The sequence below is a fragment of the Myotis myotis genome, unplaced genomic scaffold (assembly GCF_014108235.1).
Source record: "Myotis myotis isolate mMyoMyo1 unplaced genomic scaffold, mMyoMyo1.p scaffold_m19_p_11, whole genome shotgun sequence".
In the NCBI taxonomy this organism is placed as follows: domain Eukaryota; kingdom Metazoa; phylum Chordata; class Mammalia; order Chiroptera; family Vespertilionidae; genus Myotis; species Myotis myotis.
Window position 1 is genome coordinate 50,842,858 of NW_023416315.1, and position 27,334 is coordinate 50,870,191.

The window sequence follows — 27,334 nt, forward strand, 5'->3', positions numbered from 1 at the left end:
TTCTCAACTGAATGTGCTCTCTCAAGGCCTACCCACAAGATACCTCCTCTGCCTTCGACCCCGCCCCTGCCCCTTCCACTAGGCTTGTCACTGGTCTTACAGGCAGCCACTAGGGAAGCCAGATCCCAGGCACTTCACTGAGGTCTTCCTTGGCCTCTCCCAGGAGAGGGAAGCACTGGTGCCCATGCCGGACTTGACTAGACTCAAAGAACCCGGCCTTCACCCTGGGTGAGACAGGTGGACATGGTTTTAGGTGAGTGGACTCTTCTGGACCAAGTAGCCAGTAGTCTGGTTAAAGGGGGACAAGGAAATCTGGGAAGGAGTATCAATTTGATCCAATATGTTATGATATTAATCATTCTACAATATCAAGGTACCTTTCTTATATCCTAGACTAGTGGCCCAGTGCACAGATTCATGCACATTGAAAGGAAATTAATTAGAAGAAATATTTTAATATTGCTATTTGCCCTTTCTCTATAATAGAAGTGTCAACCAAATTCACCATCGACAATGACAGATGGAAACACACGCATGTTATTGGTGCTAGTGAGAGCTTTATATGTATCACGCATGCGCGAGTCAACTTAGCCTTTTATATATATAGAATAAACTTGCTTTCTGATCTGGCTAAACTTTTTCCACCCCAGTGAAGCACCTCAACTTCTCTTTCAGGTAATTGTCAGCAACACAGCAGTAAATATCAACACAAAGCAGGTTATTATTGTAGATCACGCAGCGAGAACAAAGTGTAAAATATTTAACTGCAGCAGTGTTTGACTATATTCTGTGCAGTGAGAAAACCTGAAGTCATTTTCAAGGTCCACCATTTCTCTCTCATCATTGATGTTTCTCTCTCCCTCCTCTCTGAAGTTAATAAAAATATATTTTTAAAAATAGAACTGCATCAAACTAAAAAGTTTTTGCACAGCAAAGGAAATCATCAACCAAATGAAAAGACAACCTACTAACTAGGGGGGGCGGGGGGTGTTGCCAATGATACATCTGATATGAGGTTATAATCCAAATTTTATAAAGGAATCACACAACCCAACACCAAAAATACAAAGCAACTGAATAATGGACAGAGTACCTGAATAGACAATTCTCCAATAGACATATGAAAAGATGCTCAGCATCACTAATCAGATAAATGCAAATTAAAACCACAATGAGATATCACTGCATACCTGTCAGAATTTTTAAAAAATTAAAAAAAAAACACAAGTGTTGATTAGGATGTGCAGAAAAGGGAACTCTCGCGCACTGTTGGTAGGACTGCAAATCAGTGAAGCTACCATGGAAAACAGTATAGAGGTTCTTAAAAAAATTAAAAAGAGAACTACCCATGGCCCAGCAATTCCACTTCTGGGCATTTATCTAAAAAAAACCTGAAACCCTAACTCAAAAAGATAAGTGCACCCCTATGTTCACTGCAGGGTTATTTATGGTAGCGAAGATATGGAAGCAACCCAAGGGCCCATCAATAGACAAGTAGATGGAAAAGCAGTGTTACATATATACAATGGAATACGCCTCAACCATAAAAAAGAAATTTTACCATTTTTTAACAGCATGGGTAGACCTAGAGAGTATTATGCTAAGTGAAATAAATCAGACAAAGAAAGACAAATACCATATGATTTCACTTATATGTGGAATCTAAAGAACAAACAAAAAAACAGACTCATAGATACAGAGAACATTTTGACAGCTGCCATATGGGAGGGGGGTTGGATAAAAAAGGTGAAAGGTTTAAGAAGTACAAATTGGTAGTCACAAAATTGTCACAGGGATGTAAATACAGCCTAGGGAATAGAGTCAATACTACTGTAATAACTACGTGTCATGCCAGGTGGGTACCAGAATTACTGGGGGGTCACTTTATAAATTATATGACTGTCTAACCACTATGCATACACCTGAAATTATTCTAAAATAGTACTGAATGTCAACTGCAACTGAAAAATAAAAATAAATGGAGAAATTTTTCTCACCTTAGATTTTTTTAAATAAAATAAAGTAAGAAAAAATTGTTCTCCAGAGCTCTGTACACCTTGCACAACCTCAGAACTGGAAAGAAACCTACAAGACGCGGACTTCGCTTGAGGCTATTTGCTTAGTGAGCAATCCTATGCGCAGATAGACAGGACGCCAATACCTACCCTGAACTCCACACACACCACAAGCACAGCTATATTCATGTGCGTCTGTACGTCCCCTAAGCAACCAAACTGTTTCAGAATATTTTACCAGGCATCCGAAGGTACAGTTAGTTGACTCAGGGCGCGTGCATCTCTTATTTAATATTGATTTGTATCTGTTGGAAAATTTGCTCCACTAGGTGGCAGCCAAGACTTACTCAAATACAGTGTGTGGCTGTCACTGCTCAGATCCAGGAGCAGTAAATAGCTTTAAGATCAAATTGCATGTGGACATGCCTGTCTCTAGTCACTTGGGGTTGACCCATGGAAACGGCATTCCCTGGAAGAAGTTCGATATCGACAGTGCAAATGATAATAGTATGTGATGGCTCCTTCCAAACCAGGTATGACATGCTACCACTGACAAAGCAAAGCTGCAAGAAGACAATCTCACCGTGGCTTCTCCACTGAGGATGGTCTACGGTGTGTGCAATACAGCCTGTTCTCCCGCCCTGGGTCGGAGCGCCCATCATCACTACTGCGGGCTCAGCACTTGCAGGCTCCACGGTGCTCAAGACCAACCCTCCTCCCTGGAGCACTGAGCTGGCCACCCCAGCACCACTGTGGCAGCTCTGCCTGCCACTCACTTCCTCACATTATAGGCATCGAGGTCCATTTCCTCCCACACTGTCGTCTTTCAAGGCAGAAACTACATTGTTTGTCTGTTTCCCTTTCTGCTTCTCGTGTTTGTTCCCTATGTGTTTCTTCAGTATCTCCTCTCACTTTTATTACAACTCCTTTATCTGTCTAACTCCATGTCGTTTTTTTCTTTCTCTTTTTTTTTTTTTTTTTTTGAGAGGACTTCCCTGATGCCCCAGACCCTCCCTTTTTGCTTAAATTTGCAAGAATTATTTTGTTTTTGTTGTTGAATGCAACCTAGAACCCTGCCTGGTGTCGACAAGGACAATATCCCTTCAGTGCACAGCAGCATGTCTAAGATATAGATGCACCGATTCATAAGGAGGAGTGAATATTAAATTTTAGACATAGGAACGGAACAAATGCCCAGACGGTAGCATTTGAGACGTCTAGTGCCGGGCTTCCCTATTTGCTCTTTGCTACATAAGGAGGATGGGATGCCAACACCACCCCACCACTCTTTGGGCCCCGTCCTCCCTATTCTCAGGGAAAAGTAAACTAACATTTTGGTTGAGAATAATTCAGTCTAAGAACAAGGTTTGAGGGGTCGAGTGAACTGAAGAGGCGACAACAGGAAGGAGCCTCATCTGAGCAGAAAAGGTTGCCCCTGGGCTGGGACGGGGGAGTGAGGGCAGGAGGGGACCGGGTGAGGGGACCTCTGAGAAGCTGAAGGTTCCTTTCTCCACATGGAGACCTCCCGGCTGAGGGGGGTGCAGATAGGGACACTGTCTCAGTGACGATACACAGACAGATGACAGGAAACCAGGGCGTCTCCACTCCCTCGGCCCAGGACCTTGGAGAAGCTGACACACTGGACTTGTGCGTAGCCTAGAGAGACAGTTGTTTAGCATCAAAATTAGAATAACTTAGAGAACATAGAGAAAGGTGCTACTTCTCACCTATCTGGGTGTAGGAACCTCGACCCATGGGTGCCACAATTACTAGATAGATTGGAAGCACTCAGGGTGCGTTTCTGAATTTATCAGCTTCTGCACTGCGCCACCGGCTGGATGGCTAGTCTCCTGGTTTGATGAGGGAGCAGAGGGCTTCCCTGCACAGAAGCAAGGAGGTGTGATGCTGCGCGGGTCTCGGGACAAGGCTCTCCTGGCGCCGGGTCAGGGACAGAGAGCACCCACTTCTTCAGTGGTTAGCATCCTCGTAGGCTGCGGCCCCATCTATGACGCAGAGGCCCCCAGAACAAATGGTGCTTTCTCGTCTCTGATGCTAGTGATTTTCTACAACTGGTCAAAGAATCAAAGAAATTGAGCCTCCCTGTTCAACTTCTAAATTAAAACCTCAAAAAAGTTCAAGGTGAGAGAAGACACAAAACCATATCAATATATGCTAGTAAAGTATAAGACAAAAAAGAAATTGTCTAATCCTCTTGATATTAAAAGAAACTGTCAGTGTGGCGCGGGCAGCCTTCTTGTTCTAACCCTTTGGTTACTGGAAAGAGAGGAGGTGACGAGCATTTGTTCCAGGAAGTGAATGATGAGAGAATTCTCCAAATAATTTTACGTGAATAGCTCCATGTACTAAACAAACCTTTGAAAAGGAAGATGTCTAAAGGAAATGGTAAGGGCATGGCCATACTGTATCCAAACGAGGGGATGGATGTTCACCGTAGCTCATGCCCTTTGCAGAACATCCCTGGAGCAGGGCCTGAAGGTCACTCTGACAACCACGGGCAGGTGCCTTGGAGAAGGGCTGCTGGGGGGCAGGAACAGAAGCCCAAAGAGGATTCCAGCCAGTGGTACAGCCAGCATCCATTCTGGCTGGTTAGTGCCCGTGCCTTTCCAAACATCTAACACAGTATCCCCCAGAGCAGCCACACCGAACCCAGTTTCTGGAAATGCCGCTAAATCTCAAGGGAAGCAGAAAGTAGGAAGCAATTTCCCTCTGCCTCCCTGATGCCACCACCGCAGAGATGCCGTGAGACGTTCTGTCCTCGTGATGGTGAGACGGATAGATAATGAAGCCAGGAATGGAGAAAGATGGCAACAGCGAAGACATTTGTTTGGGGGAGAAAGAGAAGGAAAGATTTGAGAGAGATCATAGAGAAAGAGTTGGCCCGAGTTCATAACAGGTGAGAACCCTCTTTCTCGAAAGAGAACAGCCATTGCCATTGTCAAAATCACCTGAGCTACCTCCTAAAGACTTAAGCTTTCTGGGCCCTACTCCAGAAGCACAAAATTGGGACTGTGGGGGAGGAGAGCAAATCCAGGGACTCTACATTTGTAACCAGTATCTCAGGTAATTTTTGAAGAAAAGGGGAGTATGAGAAGGGGAGGATGCTGTGACCAGTTTTCATCCTATGTACGTTCGGAGCACCTTGGAGCCTCCCAGAGGGAAGGCTCTGAGTGCAACTGGAAAAGGAGAGAGGTCAGAACAAGAGGCAGAGACTCAGGTGCGATCTGAATCTCCAGATAAAACACTGGCAGGTAATGACACGTGAGGGGCGTGCTGGTTGATATGTTCGACCTCTGAATACTCCCTTACTCGGTGGATCTCAGTGGGAGCAGGGTTCTACTTCTCTCAGTGGGAACCAGAAGCCAGCAACACCCTGTCTCTATTATTAGAGGTGGGATTGTGAGGCTGTTCCAAGACCAGGTCAGTCAGATGCTTCTGCTCGGGACTTTGTGTCTTAAAGGAGAAGCTCAGAGATGCAGAAAGAGTTAAGAAATGAGTCACAGCAACAGCCTCCTTAGTGTCCAGATCCCGAGCCATTTTCCAAATATGTCTTTTCAGCTCCCCCCGCACCCCCCCCCGCCACCCTGAATCATTGAGCTCATATATTTTCCAATAAATTCCCCTGCTGCCTACGTTTATAAGATTGGAGGACACTAGAGACAAAAATAGACCCATGATAAATTTCTCCAGGTACTGGAGAGAAAGCAAAATAAAGTTATGTGATGGAGACAGCATGCTTGGAGAGCGAAGGGTCAAAGGTCAAATAGAGCTTGAGCTGAGGATTCAGAAGAGCACAGGACCACAGACATGAAGAAAGGGTTGACTGAGGAAAGAAAACTGAAGTGCGAGGTCGGCCATTTCTTTTCCTGTCCTCCCAGACTGCTTTAATCACATGTCTCTCTTAAGAATTTCGCACTATATTAAAACTATGTCCCCTCAGTAGACTTGGCATATCACTAATTCAGGTTCATAAAATATGAGCTGAAGGGATGAGGTCAATTCTAAGCTAAAGCCTTTGAAAGGCCCTCACTTCTCCTGCCGGGAGGTCTGGGGAACGGGGTGTGCTTTACAGACAATGGGTCAACCAGATGGTCACCAGAGATCCCTGAGTATATGGAGCACAATGTCCCCCTGGCCAGCCAAGTAAGAGCATCACTTATTCCCCATTGCATCTCAAAGCACTCCCACAGCAGGAGGTCTGGAAACATGAGGAAGAAAAAAAAACCCAGCCTTTTTAAAAAGGGTAAAACTTGCAGAATAGTAGCTCCCCTGGGCCATGCAAACTAAGCCAGACACTGTATGGCCCTTCTTCCTTAGGATGTTGCCAAAGCAGCGCCCGGGTTCCTGCCCCAACCTCTTCCCAGCTGGCCAATTTCCCTGCCTGCTCCTTTCAAAGGCACCCTCTCCTTGCCTCCTTCCTCCCACCAGGCCCTTTAATGTCCTTTGTGTTTTAAGAAAGGCAGGAAGAGTCTTTGATTTCAAGCTGCTTTCCGCTCTGCAAAAATTCCTGAGTCGAGGGAATGTGTGAAGGCTTAATCACCTGCCTAAGAACAGGGAAAAACATAACGAACAAAGTACGAATTAATTTCAACAAGTTCTCTTGCACGGTCTCTTTCCTACCTAGTTCTAGGAGATGGTGAGTGCCACTGAGAACCAAGGACTGTCATCTGTGTTTCTCTGCAGCCTCCGCGCTGTGCTGTGCACAGACTGTGCTAATGCACATCACAATAAAATGCATTCATAGAAGGATCAATGGGGAGAGGCAGGCAGACAGAGTGGCTAGCAATCACACAGGTGGATAGAAGTTCCTAGAGAAACTAGAAGAATCAGATTTATTGTGCAGTGGGAGGGGTTATGTTTAGAGATGTGAGACCTCTCAGGCAGCAGGGAAAAGCCAGAAGGTGGAAGGAAAGCCCCGTTTCTGGTGAGAAGAGGCTATAAACAAGTATAGAAACCTCGTTCCTGACCGCACACGTGTGAGTGCTTACTGCAGTTAACCTGCTCTTGTTCTACCCTTGTGTGCTAGTTGCCTGCGCAGCAGAAAAGCCGTCTTATCTCTTAGATTTCCAGACCAAGAGGAGCCAGATTCTAACCCGATATCCTGACTATCTCACAGCACGCAGCGATGCTGTCATCGGTGCCAGATGCCTTGACCAAGCAGAACTTTTCAATTGTTTCTAGGCACTGCGAAGAAGGAAGCAAATAGATATTTGGTGACCAGGAGAGAAGGCTAAGGCAGAGACAGTGATGCTCCCCAATATTCCACTTCCTCACCCATTTCCCAGTGCCCTGGCAGTTCATTGGGGCCACATGACTAGTTCAGGCCCAGGGAATATGAGCAGAAGGGAGGAGGTCACTTCTAAGCTAAGGCCACTGTCAGACCCTCAGCTCTGCCGGAAGGTCTGGGGAACAGGGTGGGCTGTATAGACGATGGGTCACCCAGATGGTCACCAGGGGTCTCTGAGTGCATGGAGCAGGGTGCCTCCCTGGCCGGTGCTGGGCACATAGTATGAGTGACCAATACGCCCCATGACTTCAAAGCACTGAGATATGAGGATTTTTTGAGCATCACTCATCCTATTCTGCCCTGTCCTATCCACTTTGCAATCTTCCCACCCCCTTGATTGGGGCCACACTGTACACATCCTCCATGGATGGCCCTTTACGTACAAGCAGTCAATATTTAGGACCTAAAGAAGTTGTAAAACCACATTGCAGTCATCGTAAGTCACTATATACCACATGCTTTTGTCTAGAAAAATTCTTCTAGTCGCATGACGGACAGCTTCAAACTACATGTGGTAAGGAAGTTTTTGGTGGGGAAAGTAGACAGTTCCCCTCAGGCTTTAGGGCCAGTAATCCAGGAGTCCCACACATTTTCAAAGCCACATAACTTCCTTTGCTATAGCAAGGTGCCCAGTCCTCTACCTTGTTCTATGGGACTTGGGCATTTGTTGGTTTACATCCCACTAATTCCTCCATCTCCTAGAATCCCCTCACCCAGACTGTTTTCTCCTGTGACTAGAGAGAATGACAGACAGACCACCCAGCCTTGCTCAGTGAGTTCCAAACACTCTGAGGCATCCTGAGCTGTGTCAAAGGTCTTTCTCTACGTGAGCCGCACTGGTTTTATGTTATAGGCCATGTATGAGCCTGTATTTGGGGCGGGAACCAGGAGTCATTTAAAGACAGAGTTAGGTCATCTTCAGTTTCAAAGACCTAGAATTGTCACCCTGATGTCTGAGGACCTCAAAGTTCGGAGCCTCAAAAGGACCAAGGAGCCTGCTGACCATGACATGACACCTCCTTCCACGCTGTTCACCAGACCTGGAGGGCACCTGGGTCATGGGGGACAGGAGGACACACATCCATGTTCTGGGAGCACAGAGCTCTCTTCCCACACACAGAGGTCTCCTGGCAAAACACCTTCCTTGGAGCCATTGACCCTGACCTGAACACCAGAAAATCAGCCAGCCACCGCCACAGGTGCAGTCAAAAGACACCTGTTCTCTTACTCTCGCTAAAGCTGCCCTGCTGGCCTTTGTGACCACAGTGTCCCAGACCCTTACCCGCTTGGCTGCTTGCCTATTTCTGTGCCATGACCGAGACTGTAAAATCACATAGACCAATCACCAATGGCAAATGATTTTTTTAAAATGAGTGTGCAAGAGAAGCACAAGAGAGAGAACTCTTTCAAATTCGCTTTTTAATTTTGAAAAAATGTAGAGTTTTCAGTTAATTTTTTCCAACAGGTGTAAAATAAATTATGGCACTGCCACTCAATACATTCTGAAGACTGAAATATAGGCTATCCCCCCAAATGTATACACATACTCTGAATAATTATAAAGGCAGTGTTTATTAAAATACATTTCATTTTCAAAATTGAGCTATCAGCTGTTATAGTGCACATTTTGTACAATGTGTAAACATTTGGAGGGATGTATTTTTACAGCATATTTGAGGGGAGAAATGCTCAAAATTACAGAAGGAGTATAGTTACAATCATGTAGAACATACAAAACACAGTAATGGCAAACATACTGGAGGAAACACATCAAACTGTTACTAACTGATATTGTCGTTTGATGGCAAATTGTACTTTCTTCTTTTCTAATCATTGGCTATTTTCCAATGACTTCCTAATAAATTTGCATTCTCATCATAAAGGAGACATAGCTTTTGTTTTATTTTGAAAACAAATTAGATATAAATTTCTCTGCTTGCCTATCTACAGCCTTGTGAAAGAAATAAGATATAATTTAAATCTAAATGTTTTAATATTACTGTCAACAAAAGGTTAGTAATGCTATTGTACAAAAATATCATTTATGTGAATTAAATTTATCCAAGTCTAGGAGAACTGAACTTGTGGTCAGAACCCTGGGATCACCATTTTTTTTTTTTAATTTTATTTTGAGGTAATAGAAGATTCACATGCAGTTGAAACTACTCTTACATTGTGTGTATGTGTATATATTCAGTCCTGTGCAACTTTATCTCCTGTGTAGGCTCATGTGGCCACCCGTCCTGCTTCAGAAAAGTCCCATCACTTATTCCTGGTGCAGCCACAGCCCTCAAGCCCCTTGCCCTGCTCCCTAACTCCTCGCGATGGTGATCACTTTGGAGCAATGATCATTGACCCCCAACATGCAGATCACACTGCCAAGCTCTGGAGGATGGTGACACAAACATAATCAGATGTACAGGCCTCGTGGTTAGGAGGAAGGGTGGGAACCAGACTAACTGGGTTCAGATCTAGGGTGTGCCGCGGACCAGCTGTGTGACCTCTGTCAGGGTTCTCTCTGGGCCAGTTTCTTCAACCAAGTGGGGCCAACAGACCCTCCTAGGGTTGTTCTGAGGCTTCCGTGAGCTGGTGTTGGTCATGCGAGGAGACAGTGCCTGGTCGCTACACCTGGGAACACATGGGAACTCTGGCCAGGTCAGCCCATGTTGGGCGAGGTGCTGTCAAGGTAAACACAAGCCGGGAAGACGTGGGCGGAGCCACTGTTCTGCTGTGGAAGACGAGCTTCACCGGAAAGGGAATGTTGGGGCTGGGCTTTGAAGCATGAGTGAAACTTTAACAGAAATAAAAGGGAAGGGGAAGGTGCTTCATGCAGATAAAACGGGGAGATCTGTGGCCCTGAGGCATGAGCCTGGGATCTGACTGAGAGGCTAACACCGAGGCTGTGAGGAGACTGCAGGGGTGGGGAGGGGACGTAGGCACAGAGGAAGCCCAGGTTTTGAGGGGTCCTGAGTCCACACTGTGATTAGCACCGCGGTTGTCAAACCTGGAGAAGACTGGACAGAGCAGGAAGAAGGAAGACTGCCTCCTAACACAGGTGCATCCGGAGGGGGAGGGCGGATGGCAAGGAACTTTCTAATCAGGAAACTCGAGCAAAGGTGATTATTATTCGTCTGATTAAAACCAAAAGCAGCAGCAACCATGTCTTCAACGTGGTCGCTGTTCTTTTTAGAACAAGCATGTCAAACTCAAAGGCTACGTGGCCCAAATAAACGAGGCATGTGGCCCGCAGGCTGTGAGTTTGACATGCTTGTTTTAGAAGCATAAAACTGAGTGTTTGGGAATTAGCAGTTATTAGGCTAATTCATCCACAACTGAGAAGCCAGGGCAGTGCCCATGGAGCCAGGTGTTTCCAATGCCCTTCCCCGACCTCAAACCACCCTCTTCCAGGATTTCCAAAGGAAGCCAGTGGGAAGTCCCTCCTGGACGCTGGTACTCATTGATGTTTCTATATCTCTCACTCTCTCTTTTCCTCTCTCTGAAATCAATAAAAATATATCTTTTTAAAAAAAGGGAAAGGCAACTTGAATTTGTTAATAGCCTAGCCCAAGCCCAACAAATTCAATTATTTGTGTTTGAAAAGGCTTATCTGATCATCTAGCCTTTTGCTTCTTTAGGCTCAGGATGTCCTGGTCCCTGAAGGTGTTGGCCTCCCTATCTGAGAGGCACATCGCCTCCTGCTGATTCCCTGGGGCCCTTCCCTCCCCTGTTTGCTGTGACTGGACCCAGGGCCTGCTCAGAAGTCTGCCTGCCTTTCACAACCAGATTCTTGCCTCTCTGGTCCAATGACCTGTTACCACCTACACTTTGGTGTGGCACGTAGGACAATACGTGGTCCAATGACCTGTTACCACCTACACTTTGGTGTGGCACGTAGGACAATAACAAGTTACCCTGTGTTTCTGCTTTGAATTTTTTCTCAATCAGCCACCTTCCTCTGATTATTTTTCTCATTGTAGAAAGAGAGGGAGGAAGGGCAAAGAATGCTTATTCCACTTCCTTAACCTAATTATGTGGTCTACTCTACACAGACCGAAAACAATGATCAAGTTTATCCCGCAGTAGCATCAGACGTGTTTCTTTTAGTCCTGTTATTCTTATATCCGTGAGAAGAAAAGATATTGGAATAAATGGCTCTTGCTAAGAGCCATTTAGTGTGGTGTACAGTTTGGCTCTGAAAACTAAGACACCAAAAAAGGGAAAATGGAAAAAACCCTCCCCTCTAAACCAGCTTGAGCATATGGACTTCCCTGAAGATCATGAAGATGAAATGTAACCAAATAAGACAGAAATAAATACTCCCATGGACCCTGAAAACAACACCTCTTGTTCTCCCATAAACAGTCTCCCTTCCCGACCTTCCCTTGAAGGTGACCTGTCAAGGATGATTTTACCAGCATCATCACAAATACAACACCTTCCCAACAAAACACATCCAGACATTTCTCTCCCAAGCTTTCTTCAGCCAATTTCACTTCTAGCCATTAAATCAAATTTTCATTTAAACAAAAAAAAACTATAGCATGTATTTTTTTTTTAAATCACACAACAGCCAGCCAAGAATATCAAGAGAAAGACAACTTAGCCCAGCTAGTGTGGCTCAGTGGTTGGGCATCGACCCATACATCAAGAAGTCGCCAGTTTGATTCCGGTTTGGGGCTCAGGTTGCAGGCTCCATCCCCAGTAGGAGATGTGCAGGAGGCAGCCTATCAATGTTTCCCTCTCATTGATGTTTCTATCTTTCTCACCCTCTCCCTTCTCTCTCTGAAATCAATAAAAATATATTGAATTTGTTAATATAGCCCAAGCCCAACAAATTCAATAATTTGTGTTTGAAAAGGCCAACGTCTTTAATTCCCTAAGCCCCGAGTGAAGTCTTTTATACAATTAGACGCTGTGTCTTTCAGTGTTTGATGGCAGGGTGGTGCCCAGTCCATGGGTGACCCAAGTCTGCTTTTCTGACTTCCCCCAGGCAGAGGGCAACCAGACAGTGAGAGGAAATACAACATTAATGATGGCAGAAAAGAATGATATAGTCTGTGTTTATTAATTCTCATGGGAGGACACTTTTTCCATTGATTTTTAGAGAGTAGACGGGAAGGAGGGAGGTGGGGGAGAAACATTAATGTAAGAGAGACACATGGACAGGTCGCCTCTCAAATGGGGCCGGGGATTGAACCTGCAACCCAGGTACTCACCCTTGACCAGGAATTAAACCTGTGGCCCTTCAGTGGGGAGCTGATGCTCGAATCACTCAGCAACACTGGCCAGGGCAAGAATGATTTATTCTTATTGAACGGGGTAGGATAATCTAAGAAGTTAATTGTGCCCTGTTCGTGGCAGCAGACACCTCAATGAAGGACAAAAGGTCATTCCTTCCCCTACCCAGGCCCCCACCATCCACTCCCAACCTCCCATTCCAGGCTGGTTTTAATCAGCTTTGTTTCTGCAAAGTCAATATAAATCACCTGAGGGACTTGTTACAATGCCCATTTCTGGGTTCCTCTCTGGACCTACCGATTAACATTTCTGGGGATGGGGCCTGGAAGCCACATTTTTAACAAATTCCTTAAGAAATGCTATTCCAGGGGTTTTGGGGAACACTCATTGAGAAACACTTGAGTAAAAGAGAGAAGGAAACTGGAATATTTGGGCGTAGGGGGAGGTGAGCTGAGGCTTCAAAGAAGGAACCAGACCTTGGGAGGCTCCTATCCCAGGCGGGGAGCTTAGTCTGGCATTTAACCCGGCTGTGCTTTTAACCTGCAACTCATCCTTCTGTGTCGTCCTCTCCAAGGACCCTCCTGTCCCCCTGGCCCTCAGGCTGGCCCACCAGAGGTTCCTGCTCCTCAGTGCCCCTTCTGAGCTATGCATCCTTCTAGCTCAGCACCGACCACACTGCACTGTCATGGCCCACGTGTGTTATATGTCTAACCTCCCCGCAGTGAGCTGCTGCAGGCGGTGAAGTGATTTATGCTCGGAGCCTGGCGGGCAGTAGGTGTCCTATAAATGTTCAGCAAGCAGACGACTGTGTTCCGTTTACAACCACGTCACCATCACCTGGTCCTGATTTTTCACACGGAAAGTGCTAGGCCACTCCTTGCTCACGGCCTACGACGCTTGGTTTCTGGCCGAGGAACTGGGCCCCGTTTCTAAAGCCCTCCTTTACCAGCGGGTATTACCGGGGTCAGAATGAAACATCAGAAGCCTGAGCTTTTGATTATATTGTCCGTTTAAATGTTTTGTTTCAGAAAGAACTAAAGCTCTCCCACACTCTGCCCAAAGTCCCCACACAGGCGGAGCCCCTCCGAGGAGTTCAAGGCGCAGGAAACTGTACCACCAGGTGATTCTAGCATCGATCCCGCCGTGTCCAAAGCAAAACACCTGACTTCCCTGCTGGCCGCCCCACTCCCCAGCTGCAAGCACCGGTTTCGGTCTGGCCAGCCCCTCCCACTCAAGAGCAGACGTAAGAAAGGCAATCCGAATTTTAAATCTGAAACCATTTCACAATGAAGGGAAGGGACGTTCCATGAAGGGGCAATCACAAAGGCCTCCCCTGTGAGGTCTCCGTTATGAAACTCCCCTTCATTCTCGAAGCATAAAACTGACACCGGGGCAGCCACATGAAAGCGAAACCTGAGCACCGAGCGCCTCCGTGGGGTTTACCGCGCGCACCTGTGCTCCGCAGTGCGCCCCACGCGCCGCCACCTACCTTGTAGCACGGCCCTCGCAGGATCTTGGGGGCTCATGAAGCCCGAGCCGTGGAGAACCTGGAGGGCAGCCCAGCGTTCGGGGGTCCTCTGCTAAGTGGCTCCAGAGGCCGCCTTCACAGTTCACAAGGAAGGGCTCTGTGTCCAGGACTCAAGCCACGACCAAGTCCATTACCGAGGCCCGCACAGGGTGTCGGCGGCCCGGCCAGGCCCTAGCATCCAAGAGCGAGTCTCACCGACCCCGCAGCCCGCTCCGGTCCGCCCGCGCCCGCGCCCCCGCCCCCGCGAGGAGCTCTAAATCCACGAGGGAGGGGCGCCGCACGAGGCCCGCACCTGGCTTAGGTGCCGAGTGGGCGGCGCGGCCCACCCCGCGGGCCTCCCAGCCCGGCTGCTGCCCACGCACCGGGATCCAGGATGGCCTCCCCCAGCGGCCGGCTGAGGGGCGCAGGCTCAGGCTCCCCGGCGTCCGTGCGCGCTCCGCACACCTGTCTGCCCCGCGAGGCTTCATTAGGCCGCGCCTGTGCAGCCCGCCGGCCCCACCGCGGAGTCCAGGCCATGGAACCCACCAAGGAGCCCCGCCGGGAACCGCGGGGTGAGCCGGGGCGCGGGGGCGGGCTGGGGGCGCTGGCCCACCACCCACCTTAGGAGGCTCTTCTAGAGCTCGGGCAGGCCGCGGGCTGGGCCCCACTCCACCCGGTCTGAGGTCCCCATCTCTCTACACGCGGAGAAAAGTCAGGGCTGGAGTCCTAGGACTGCTAGTCTAGGTCCCAACATCCGTCACTTTTCTTATTTGATGCGTGGCATTTATTGAGCACCTACTATATACCAGGTGAGCTAGGCTACCAGCTCTGCCTCCCCCACCCAGCCTTGCCCCTTCACCCCCGTAGAGGCCTGTCCATGCTCCACCAGCTGCAGGTCCCTCCTGTGGGGCAGGCCCATGTGCACTCAGGAAACTGTGACAAAGCACCTTGGCCCATCTTACTACACACACTCCGGGGAAAGTCATTCCTTAAGACATTCTATCTCATGCAATTTCGTTAGAGTAACAATAGCACTAAGTCACTAACTAGTTAGTATGCATTTGTAAATATTCCAATTTATTTGGAAATGATGAAGCAGCATCTTGAGTGGAGGATTCTGGGGTTCTGAGTAGTGGGGATGTGGTGGGGGGGAGGGTTTGGTGGCCGGGAAGACTGTGCTTGGGGATTAGGAGCACTTGCCCTGTGATCTGGGCAAATGACTCACCTTTCTTGTCCGTGTTTCCGTGTTAGAAGGAGATGTGGACAGTGCCTCCCTCGAAGGGATCAGATGCCACTAATTTATGGAAGGTGCTAGCACAGGGCCTGGTGCACCTGGAGAAGTCAGAGCTCAGATGGGCTTGGAGAGTGTCAGCAGCGTCACCCTCCCTCCCTTGTGTAAGGACAGCGGCCCGGGCCTGGTCCCCTGTGTGAGGTTCTGCTTCCGGGGAAGGACAGGGGTGCGGATAGCCGTGAGGAGGGCTGGCAGGGCAGAGTGACTTCTGTGGAAGGTGAGGGGGTCATTCCTGTTGTCTCCTTTGCTGTCCTTGCCTGGGCTTCAGGAGGCCATCCAATGCCGCCCTGGCCCTACTCTAAGCCACAATGTCTAGACCTACAGCAAGAACAAAAGCTCGTTTTAGAAACAGAATCTCTCTGCCCAGTCTACCCCAACCCCAACATCTGTCCCTTAGAAACGCTGAACAGATGCCTGTCCTTCAAACTCACCTTCCAGGTGGCAGGAAACTAGCAGGGCGCTCACAGGAAGTTAGTCCCCCCATTGGGATACCCTCTGCCATCTGTGTAGATGAGCCAAGGCCCCTTAGAGTTGCCTAGACTCTTCAAAGCAGTGGCTCATCTACTTCAGTCCTCACAATAGGCAGGTTAGGAAGCTATGCCTGGAGCTAATTCTGTACATGGACAAATTCAAGCTTAAGCTCAAACCAGAAACCAGTTACAGTGCTCATTCCCCACAGGCCAGGAAGGTGGAGGCAAGCCCCTGACTGCGGGGTCGGAGAAGGAAGGACCGCCACGGAGTCCAGCCCCCGCCACTCAGGAGGTCCCACGTGGGGAGCCGCCCCCCTCCTGCGCTGTCCTGGGAGAGAAGACGCCACCCAAGGCCCCCGACGCCAGGGGAGCATGCCAGCCACCAGGCTCTGTCTGCAAAGACAGAACCCTGGTCCCGCCCCGCCCCCAGCCTCAGGGAGACGGGTGTTCCGTCCCCAGGAGAGAGGCTAAGGCAGGGAAGAGGTCCTTCGCTCCGGGCTCTGGGAAGCAGAAAAAGTTTGTCGCCACGGGTCCAGTCTCCATGTCACCTCCCCACGTCACTAACTCAGCCCGTGACACCAACAACCCAGTGCCCTGTGGGTCAGGCCGGGGGCCCTGCCACCTGGCCAACCTCCTCAGCACATTGGCCCAGAACAGCCAAAACACAGACCAAAAGAAGCCCCTAGAAGTGACCTGCCAAGTGCGGAAAAAGACTCGAACCCTGTACCGCTCAGGTGAGTCCCTGAAGGTGAGAGTCAGCCTGGGGTCTGGTGTCATCTCTGGGAAAGGTGCGCTCAGCAGGGAACGTGGCCCGCGAGACTGGAGGGTGGTTTGCTTGCACATTGCCTGTCCTGGACCCCCTTGGCCTGTGGCGGGGCCATGGCCTATCAAGGCTGGGGGTGCATCAGAGTGAAATTGAAAACAGGTTGGAAAGGTTAGACCCCACCCACAAGGCCCGAGGAGAGGAGGCCCGGCCCAGTGGGAAATAGTTGAGAGACTGGGGAGCCCTGGGCTGGGCCGGTGGTCCCATCTGGCAGGCATCCTTCTCCTCTCCTACCACATCCCTGGGGTTGGTATTCATGGGAGTTTCTCCTCCTTCCAGACCAGCTGGAGGAGCTGGAGAGGATATTCCAAGCAGACCACTACCCTGACGGTGACAAGCGCCGGGAGATTGCCCAGACAGTGGGGGTCACCCCCCAGCGCATCATGGTAAAGGGGGCTGGGCAGGGACGGGTGGAGGAGAATCCACGCTGGGCCTCTGGACAGCAGGCAGGTGTGCAGCACCTCTGGCTCGGGCTGAGGTTACAGCTCTTAGGGCTGTCTTGCGTGTCCACATCGCTGCAGCCTAGAAAGCGAGAAGGGGAAAGGCTGCTAGAGGGACCTTCTATGACACCAGCCTCACAGGCGGCATCTGCAGCGCAGCGGTGAGGCAGCTCCTCGCGGGATAGTCAGGACGGCTGAGCTTCTGCCCCTTCCTCAAGCTCTCCTAGTGTCTCTCCCTGCAGGTGTGGTTCCAGAATCGCCGGGCAAAGTGGCGAAAAGTGGAGAAACTGAATGGGAAGAAGGACAAGGACAGTCCTGCAGGTCCAGCCCCTGCCAGCGGCCAGGACAGGTGAGTTCCTCCTCCTGCTGGGTCATCCCTGGAGGTGGGAAGAGGGGTCCAAGCTGGGACCTGGGTCTCAAAGTCTGGGCGTTGAGGCTGGAGCTGCTGGCTAACATTTAGGGGCTTTGGCTGCATGGGATGGGGCAGTGGCCAGTGCCTTGGAGGGAGGCTGTCCCTTTCCTGGCACCGAGGCCCCGATCTATGTCCAGGGACCAAAGTACAACCTTCACTCTGTCTGCCTCCAGCTCTGCTGCTGAGCTGCCACCTGCTGTGCCCATGGACCCGGAGCCTGGTGCCTTCCCTCAGGAGCCCCCTCTAGACACACTGCCAGGTGAGCTGACCCCCTTCTGAGGATTATCTGGGGGGTGGGGGGGAGATGACAGGAAGACAGTGAAGACAGAGGGGCTTTCTTGGTAGGCATGGGAGTGGCCCAAAGCCCTCTGCTGTCCTGCATGTCTACCTTCCAGCAACCCCAAGTCTGCCTCCCCATTCTCTTACCTTCACAACCCTCGTGTCTTCTGCTCCTAGAGCCCCCCATGCTTCTGACATCTGACCAGACTCTGGCCCCAACCCAACAGAGCGAGGGTGCTCAGAGGGTGGCAGTGACCCCACCACTCTTCAGCCCCCCGCCTGTCCAAAGGGCCAATCTTCCCTTCCCTCTCGGCTCTGCCCACACCCCCCAACTGATGCCTCTGCTGATGGACACACTTGGCAGTGACAGCAGCCACAGAGATGGCTCCTGTGGGTCCTGGGGGACAAGGTATGAAACCAGTGGGGGTGGCCACTGAGTTATCTTGGGAAGGGTTTCAGAGCAGAGAGGGGCTTGGGATGGCAAAGGGTTAGCCGAGAGGAGCAAGGAGCAGTAAATGGGAAGCGGGTGAAAGGGGTGGAAAGGGTAGGCTATCTCAGCATTAAAGCAGGAATGAGGCGAGAAACTGGGAGCAGGCAGAGGAAGAGGAGGTGGCGGCAGGTGGGGCCTGGAGGTGGGGAGAGGGGTGAGGAGAAGGCACTGGCCTACTGTGTGGTCAGAATGAGGAGGCCCCCCAACCCTCACAAATGCTTCCCTGTCCCCACAGTGTCACCCCACCCCCTACCTGCTCATACCTGGAAGAGCTGGAACCCCAGGATTACCAGCTGAGCAACCAGCCGGGACTGTTCCAGGTCTCCCAGGCTCCGCAGACCCAGCTTTTCCAACAGCCTCAGCCCCAGTTTTCCTATCTGCACCCCTTCCCCTTCTCCACGCCCAGCTCACTGATGCCCCCACTGCCAGAAGACGCTTTCTTCCCACCGTCTTACGGCCCCAATGGGGGGACCTCACAGGGCTACTTCCCAGCGCCCCCGGCAGGGCAGGGCCTACTGCAGCCGCCTGCTGGGAGCATGGGTGAGTTCGGGCTGGAAGGGAAGGTTCCCTTGGTGACTGAGGAAGGTGAGAAGGGACAGAGGCCTCATTACCGGGGAGGCTGGGGCAGGGCGTGGTGCGAGGGAAGCTTTTTTCTTGCCACGGGGGTCTTTTCCTCAAGTTTCTCAGAGGATGCTGAGCAGAGAGAGAGTCAGCCAGAGAGCTTTGGAGTCCAGCTCAGCAGTTTCCAACTCTCCTGGGCCTCAGGTTCCTGGGCTCTGAAATGGGAATATGATTCCCCTATCATGGAGACACCTGATGAAGAGGAGGAATGACATGAGGGCTGTGCCTGGCGCAGAGTAGCTGGCGGCTAATACGAGTGTTCTGACGGGCCGCTGGGCCTCTGAGAACCTGGAAGCAGCCATCTGATGACTAAATTCCAGGAGAAGGGGAAGAGTGGCCAGTGGGTTTGGGTCTCTTTGCTGCCACAGTGCACTGTGTCCAGGCCCGAGTCTGGAGCATGCCTGGTCCTCAGGGGAGCTCCTGGTGCCAGTCTGCCTCCTAGACTTGCGTGGGGTCCTAGCCTGTGTGTCGGAGGAGGCAGATGTTCACAGCACGTGCTGAACTGTGGCTGGTGCCTCAGTCCTGTCTAATTACTCCTATGTTCTTTGACCCCACAGGCACAGTGCCCTGGAATGACCCTTGCTGGCCAGAACTGCCCTTCCCTGGTCCCTTCTGTCCCCAAGCTCTGGGGCACCCCTCAGGAGGGGACGGCTACTTTTCTGATCTGTTTCCGGCTCCCTATGCTCACCCTGTGAGCAGACAGCCTTCTCCAGGGCCCAGCCGGCTGCCTGACGGGGCCAGGCCAGGAGCTGGACCCTTACCCAGCAAGGCCCCCAGTGAGCAGCCCACGGCCACTGTGGAGCAGCATTTGGCACCCAAGGAGGCCCAAGAGGAGGACAGAAACAGCCACGGCCCCTAGTCCTGGGGCCACATGTCAGACAGGCTGCTGGGTGGAGGGGTTGGGGCGCCATCAGGGAGATGGCGGCAGAAGCATTAGGAAAGACTGGGGGCTGTGTTGACTGGGGTGCAAGTTGGACATGCTCCTGTGTGAGCTCATCTTGCTGGGCACTGGTGTGAGGAGGGAGGGGCTGGCTCTACCCGACTCTCCACACCTCTGTACGGTGTCGGCCCTGAAGGTGATGGCCGGTACCACTTAGGAACTCTGTATCAGCATGTGTTGTTTCCTTTCCTGGCCAGACACATGAGCCAGAGTGTTCACTGTAAGCAGTAAACGAGTGTGCTGTTGGTTTCTCTCTGTAATTACTGTCTCCCCACTCACACTGAGCTCCAGTCCCAGGCGAGGGCGCCACTGGGCGTGATCAGGTGCAGCTGGCATTCTCCCTGGCCTGTCTCTCCTGCTGGAGGAGAAACTGGGCATTTGGGGCCTTGTCTTCACTCGGAATTTGGACTCTGGAGGGACAGGGTTACAAAAGCAGCCCAAGCATATTTCAGGGTCAGACTCCCCAAAGCATTTCTTTTTTTGGCGGGTGAGGGGCGCTAAGAAGAGGATGCTCTTATATATAGTTAGCACCCCACATCGGATAGCCCACAGTGCCCACTGCATTGGGGGGCATTCTGGACCTCTAATGCTGATTATTGGAAAATACACATCCTCTTGCTGTTATCATCCTCTCAACAGTGCAAGCTCAGGGCTTTGCCATTGACCAGAGCAGAATCCTTCCTTGCAGACTCCAGGAAAAAATGTCTCCCCCATCTAAATTAAGTTTTCACTGTCACAATGTTTCCACCAGATGGCAATCCACCACCAGTTTCTCTGTGGCCTTAAACTGGTGGTTTACAGCAGCAATGTTCAACCTTTTTCATCTCATGGCGCATGTAAACTAATGACTAAGATTCTGCGGTACAGTAAAAAATATGTATTATTTGCCAATCTGACAAAAAATACGTTTAATTTTGATTCTTTCATACTGGACAGCTATTGTGTTGGTTGTTGTCATTTCTTTATTTGACAATCTAAAGGAAAAGAGGTCAGTGCCCCAGACTAGTCAGGTATTGCATGCTTTAAAAATTCTTGCAGCATGCAGGTCGAAAATCACTAGTTTGCAGTAAGAAAGCCCATGCTAATTCTTCCAAAAGCCCTAGAGCCACTAACATCAGATTCAAAGATATTAAAGTCATTTGGATTGTAGCTTACCAGATAAAATGTATGATGTCCAGTTACATTTGAGCTGCAGATAAACAAATCCTTTTTTAGTATAAGCATGCTTCCTACAATAGTGGAGTGTCCTGTATTTTTATGTATGCTAAATCTGGCAATGCTGGTTGTAGCACTTTGCTAAAAACTCTACATCCATGCTAACATCTTGATCCAAACAGAGGTTGTCCAGGAGCCGGCCTCTGTATCTCGGCTCAGCTTTTTGCAGTTCAGGCTCCTGAGCAGCTGGATCATGGTGTGAACCCAGTTCATAGAAGACTCCCCTCCCTCCTGCCATTATAACCCTCCATCCAGGCTCCACATGTGTCTAAAAAAATGCTCTAAAATCTATTGGATTCCTATTATATTTTCTGTTCCTGTTAGCTACATATTACTGAGATAGCCCATTAGAAGTTATTTTTAAACACCTATTTTAACATCATTTGCATAAACGGAGCACAGAAAAACAGGAAGCAAAATACAATTTGACTTCTATTGATTCTACTCCAAGTCCTAAACGGTCTTTATGAATTAAGAATAAGTCTGATTTCCAGGAAGTACATCATTTTCATTCACCCAGAAGTGGTGTTATTTTAGTTCAGAGAGAGATTTATGGTTTTTATATTTGTGGTTTGGTTCACACTGTTCTTTCAAAAATACCCTCTCATTCGAGTTTCATCACCAAGTCCTCAGAAATAAAGGCAGCTGCATGTTTTGGCACTCAGTGGGATCTACAGGATCTACAGTCCCGGGCAAACACAGATAAGTGAAAGGTCTTTCTGGCTTGCAGGGAACCGACAGTCTTGTCCAGGAGTCTGGCCACAAGTGCCCAGTTAGACTGCAGGAGGGCAGAGCTGTGCAGGGTCAGCCCCAAGAACCAAGTGTGACCAAGGTCCCAAAGGTGGGCAGCCATGTCTGCTGGAACTGAGAATGCTGGAGTCTGAGGCATCACTCCTACAGGAAGAACCAAATTAAGATAAGCAGAGCAGGAAAGAAAGGATACTTCAGGCAGAAGGCACAGTGAGCGTGAGGCCACTGAGACTGGAAAGATGATTAAGGAGGGGTTCAGAGTGGCTGGATTTGTATAGATAAAGCCAGTGGGAAGGCTGTAGTAGAAGATCTGAGAAGCACTGGCAGGTTTAAGGTGTGGGCATATCTTGTTCAAATTTGTTTTAGACAGACAGATGGAAAATATGACCAGAGGCTTAGAGGAAGCTGGGAAACAAGATAGGGCTACAGTTTGAGTCTAAGTGAGAGATGATGGAGAGAGAATAGGGCAGATTGGAGAAATACTTAAAGAGTCAGGCTCAGTTAATAGGATGAAAGTTCACTGAAAGGAATTGAAGAGAAAGGAAAGAAGATGGACACTTTGGTAACTAAGAAATGCTGTTAATTGAGAAAGGAAATAATGGGATGGAGCCGATTTGGGGAAGGTAGACCACTCTGTATGTTGAGCAGAAGTTCCTGTAGTTATCTGTGTGGACACATTTAGTGAGAACAACATGGAAGTAGGTCTGTGGGGCCTCTTCAGTGTAGAAAATGCTAATTAAGGTCAAGAGACCACACCAGATTGCTCAGGCAGAGCACCTGGCATAAAGAAAAGTTGTCTTGGAAGAGACTCGTGGAAACACCAAATAAGACGAGGAGAATGGGGTGGGAGAAAAGGGGCTGCTGAGACTGATGAGGAAAGACTGGAAGGTGCAGATGAAGAGCTGGAAGGGCTGTCAGATGGGGAGGGATCAAGCCCCATGGGGTCAAAGTCTGGAAAGGAAGGTGGACAAGTAATTGTGCAAATTAGATATAATTATCCTAATTTTCAGAGGAGGTACGGAGGTTTCTATGATTTCCTAAAAATGCCTTATCCAAGTCAAGATAAAAGTCTTTTGAGTTTATTTTCCACATCACCAAATGCAGACAGAGGAGTCTTGCTTCCTGAATATATCACTTAAGAAACTGGACAAGCCTTAATAGGTGCATGTGTACTTATGACAGCCAATTCTGTGTGTTTGTATGTTTACAAGACCATGAGGAACTGAAATACTTTTCCCAAAAATTGGTCCTCAGACAAAATATTAATTATGATGGTAAGAATTTATTTATAATATATTGTGTATGTAGCTCTCTAATAGGTCATTTCATTTCATGGCAAATCTGTATGGCATTTTTTTTTATTTTTTCTTATAAGGTAGTATTCATGTGACTCAGAGAGGTTTAAGTATTTGCCCAAAGTTGCAAAAGAAACAAGTATTGGTCAGAAGGTGCCAACTTCAAGCAGTATATTTTGATAGTTTTAGAGGGAGATGACAAAGAAGGTCAGAAGGTGGGGCTGAGTATAGTAAAACAATAGGTGCAATCTAGATTAGATTTAGAATCCTCCATAGACCCTAGGTCTGTGTTTAAATAACACACTCAGCTGGCGTGGCTCAGTGGTTGAACCCTGACCTATTACCCAGGAGGTCACATTTTAATTCCCGGTCAGGGGACATGCCAGGGTTGGGGGCGTGATCCCCAGTAGAGGGTGTGCAGGAGGCAACCCATCAATGATCCCCTCTCATCATTGATGTTTCTATCTCCCTCTCCCTTCCTCTCTGAAATCAATAAAAATGTATTTAAAAATAAATAACACGGCACTGTTTAGTTTGATTTAAAAGAAACAGGAACATTGTGTGAGACAGGAGAGGGCGAAGAGAGCAGTGAACAGGAGGGTCCATGTTGCAAGCTGGAAAGGGATTGGAATGTATAGAAAGAACAGGCCAAGAGGGAAGTGAAGTGGACGTAGGAGCAACAAGAAAGAGGCAGATGGAGGGGGCTGGATGGCTAGATGGGGTACAGCTGTGACCAGTCTTACCTGGTAGATGATAGGGCAGTGGTTCTCAACCTTGGCTACACATTAGAATCACCTGGGAATCTTTTTAAAATCCTGATTTCTGGGCCTCATCCTCCAGAAATTCTGTTTCTTTGTTATGGGATGGGGCCACAGCATTAGTAACAAAGAAACAGAATTTCCAGAGGATGAGGCCCAGAAATCAAGCAGGATTTTAAAAAGATTCCCAGGTGATTCTAATGTGCAGCCAAGGTTGAGAAGCACTGTGATAGGGGTAAAGAGGAGACAGTCAAAGCTGAGATCCTGATAGCACTCCTACAGAAAGACGGCAGGTGAAAGGATGGGAGAAGGCATGCCCTTGGGGAAGTCTCCAGTGCCCAGGTGTGAGCTATTGAGACTAGAATAGTGGAAGGGAAACAGAGGGAAGCAATCTCCGTGAACTACGAAAAAATCAGCAGAACCTGATTGTGTAGGTGGAGAGGAGAGAATGTCAAACTGACTACTTGTTTCAGAGCCCAGGCATCTGGGAGTATGACTTACAAGCAATGGAAGTCTAGAAGTGTTGGTTTCTGGTGCCTGCGTTAGTAACTTTCCCACTTTATCTGCTTCTTCGTCTCATCACTCTGGTCTACTTGCCTCAGGTACATTCCTCCTGCCATAGGTTTTCATTATCTGGGATTGGAGTTTCCACCCCTGGAGATTCCTGGGTCCTTCCCAATTCACTTTCACCCTGTTGCTGCTTATGTGGCCTCTTCCACCGAATTCTATGCCATGTGTCCTCCCTAGACTGGCACCCCACCCCATCATATCCCAGCAGCCTGTTGGGAATATAGAGTCCCTTCTGAGCTATCAGCAACAATAAGCCTTTACTCTTTCTAAGCATTCCATTTTGTCCACTTTTTCATTATACCTTCATTATACCTTCTTACCTATTCACTTTGGTTAGGCTTTTCTGTTACTTCCTATAATAATTATTTGAATTGGTGAAATCGAGTATATTTTCATACACAGTGCACTAAAAATTGTCCCCAAACCAATTTAAAGGACTACGGTCAAAGTTTTAAAAAAATATTATACACACTCATTTTCCTTGGTTTTCAACTAGAAAATTCTTCTTTCCCCTTTTCTCCCCTTTTATTTGTTAATGCCTGTAATGCTGTATTTCAAGGAGGAAGCCCAGTCTTCTAGTAGGGATGCTCTAGTCCTCCCCACCCTAAAAGCTAAACAGCCACCTCTTCACACACACTCACACATGTGCACACACATGTGCATGCACATACACTCCCGAGTTCTTTGAGGCCAAACCACACCCTATCTTTATTTCCAGTTGGTTGACTGGCCCAGCTCAATTCTATCACCAAAACCTGCTTATTAACAATTCCACAAGTCTTGCCACCTGCTCCTCCCATGCTCTCAGAAATAATCTGCCTATCCACATTGTGTTGACTCAATCTTTACAATTTATGGCAAGTCACCTTCAACAAACTCAGCAGATTATCCTCTTAAGCCCCAGATGTGAACACCAGGCTGCTGTAACCTGTAGTTTATAACTAACTGGCTGTGTGACTTTAGGCAAACCATCTCCTTTCTCCAGATTCCACTGTCACCTCCAACAGGGGATGAATTGCTCATCCTCACCACAAGCTGATCTCAATAAGAAAACGCCAGAACTGGCTGCGTGAGTCCCATTGAAGGCTCTAGCCTTTCTTTGCCTCCTGCATTTCCCTTTTCTCCCTGAGACTGCTTCTCGGGCGGAAGTCTTTCTTGCTGGACTTGTGGACTCTACCATGGTACCCATGGTCCCTCACCCTCAGCCACCCTTTCCCGGAACTTCCTGGTGTCCAGGAACCCCTCGGTCTGTGGTCCATCTCATGCAGTGCCATAATCTGATCTGACTCCCACCCCCCTGAATTTCCATTTGCATTGTTCAGAGGTAATTGCTTCTCTGAAATGCTCAGATAACTGCCAGGAAAATATTTATCTGTTCATTGGTGCTCCTGGAGGACTTTGTGGGCCAGACTGGGCCCCGCCCTGTAGCAGGCTCTGCCCTCAGGCCCGTGACTCACTCACTAAGCAGCAGGGATCAGTAGTCACTCCCTCACCAGCTCAGAAAGCGTTTACAGCACACACCAGCCCAGCTCCTTTCCTCCACACATGCCCGTTCACCAGCCACCCAGAAAGAGTAAACAACACGCCCACTCACCCGCACGCCCTGCGTCTGTCTTCCTGGTGACCGAGGCTGCATTTTCTGCTGTTCCTGGGAACTCTGCAGACTGAATGGATGCTTTGCCTGAATCTCTTCCAAGGAGGAGGCTAGAGAAAGTTCTACTCCATAACTGTAATTTAAAGTGGGTGGGTGGGAAGAAGTGGGTCTAAAACTATTTAAGTATAAAGACTGTTCTCAGTGCGTTTGAACCAGATCTGAGTTTGGCATCCATTTCTCTTTAGCTCATTTATTTGTAACCTTTGGCCCCTCTGCACACCTGATTTCAGAGTCAGACGATTACATTAAACAGGCAGCTCTTGAGTCATGTTTACAGCAATTGTGGCTCCCCAGTCACTGAATTGCATTAGTGATGGAGCCAAACCCTCACCAAGATATTTATGTGCAGGACTGAAAACCACAAACACACACAAGGCTCCAGGACCTGTCTTAGGCGGTGGGTGAGGAGCAGTGTCTATAAAGGGCCACTCTACCAAATCCTGGATTCCTAATTTGGTCTCATTTCTGAGAAGAGGTTATGATAAGGGCAGCACCACTAAACACTTAAAAGCACACACACTATTTCTGGATAGAGCCACAGAAGGAAACCAGGTTTATGTGAGGGGGATAAATATGTGTGTGAAAGAAGGGGCCCAGTGAATGGAATTCCTTTAGATTTTCAAAGACTTTTAAACAACTTCTATCCCAAAGGCCAATTAAAAAAAAATTGGTCATCATACAACCAAAATCCATTCTTTTTTTTTTTTTTTTTTGTATCATGGATATAGAAGTTGTTTAAGGAGACAGAAAATTAAATTAAGGGAAATAAGTACATCTTAATCTGTGAGCCTTCCCAATATTAACATGTAGGCTGATCTTATTAAAATCATTATAAATAACCACAACAGAGCAAGTCGTGCTCAGTAAAAATCTGGCTCATGAGGAGGCAAAAGAGATGATGGAGGTGCAGTGTGGCCCAGTGCAGGAAGGAAATGGCTCACAGATAGCTATACGGCTTATACTCCAAGCATGTCACAGTTCAGCAAAGGGGCTATAGAGAGGACTGATGTTAATATCTGCTGAAGACACTGCCCTGTGCATGGCTTTGTTTAAAAAAACCAGTGAAACCCTGCATATTTGTATATGTCTCAAATGTAGTTCTGTCCAAAAAATGTTGGTTTATGGTTGTTTTCACAATCATAAGAAATTGCTGTGTTTCTAAGACAATGATGCCAATTAGAATTAAAAAATAAGTTGAGTCAGTTCTGAAAATTTGCAGAAGAAATGGATAATGAGTGGACCTGGACCTGATTTTGTGAAA

At 48.6% G+C, this 27,334-nt stretch overlaps 1 protein-coding gene across 1 annotated transcript; it reads left to right on the forward strand.

Annotated features, from left to right (window-relative positions):
- The first annotated feature begins 7,807 nt into the window (after positions 1 to 7,807).
- Positions 7,808 to 19,750, forward strand: NOBOX (NOBOX oogenesis homeobox). Its single transcript, XM_036328994.1, is given in 9 exon segments — positions 7,808 to 7,834; positions 8,174 to 8,375; positions 16,036 to 16,560; positions 16,929 to 17,049; positions 17,256 to 17,438; positions 17,675 to 17,760; positions 17,958 to 18,189; positions 18,506 to 18,810; positions 19,449 to 19,750. Coding segments are annotated over 9 exon segments (1,983 nt in total).
- The last annotated feature ends 7,584 nt before the right edge of the window (positions 19,751 to 27,334 follow it).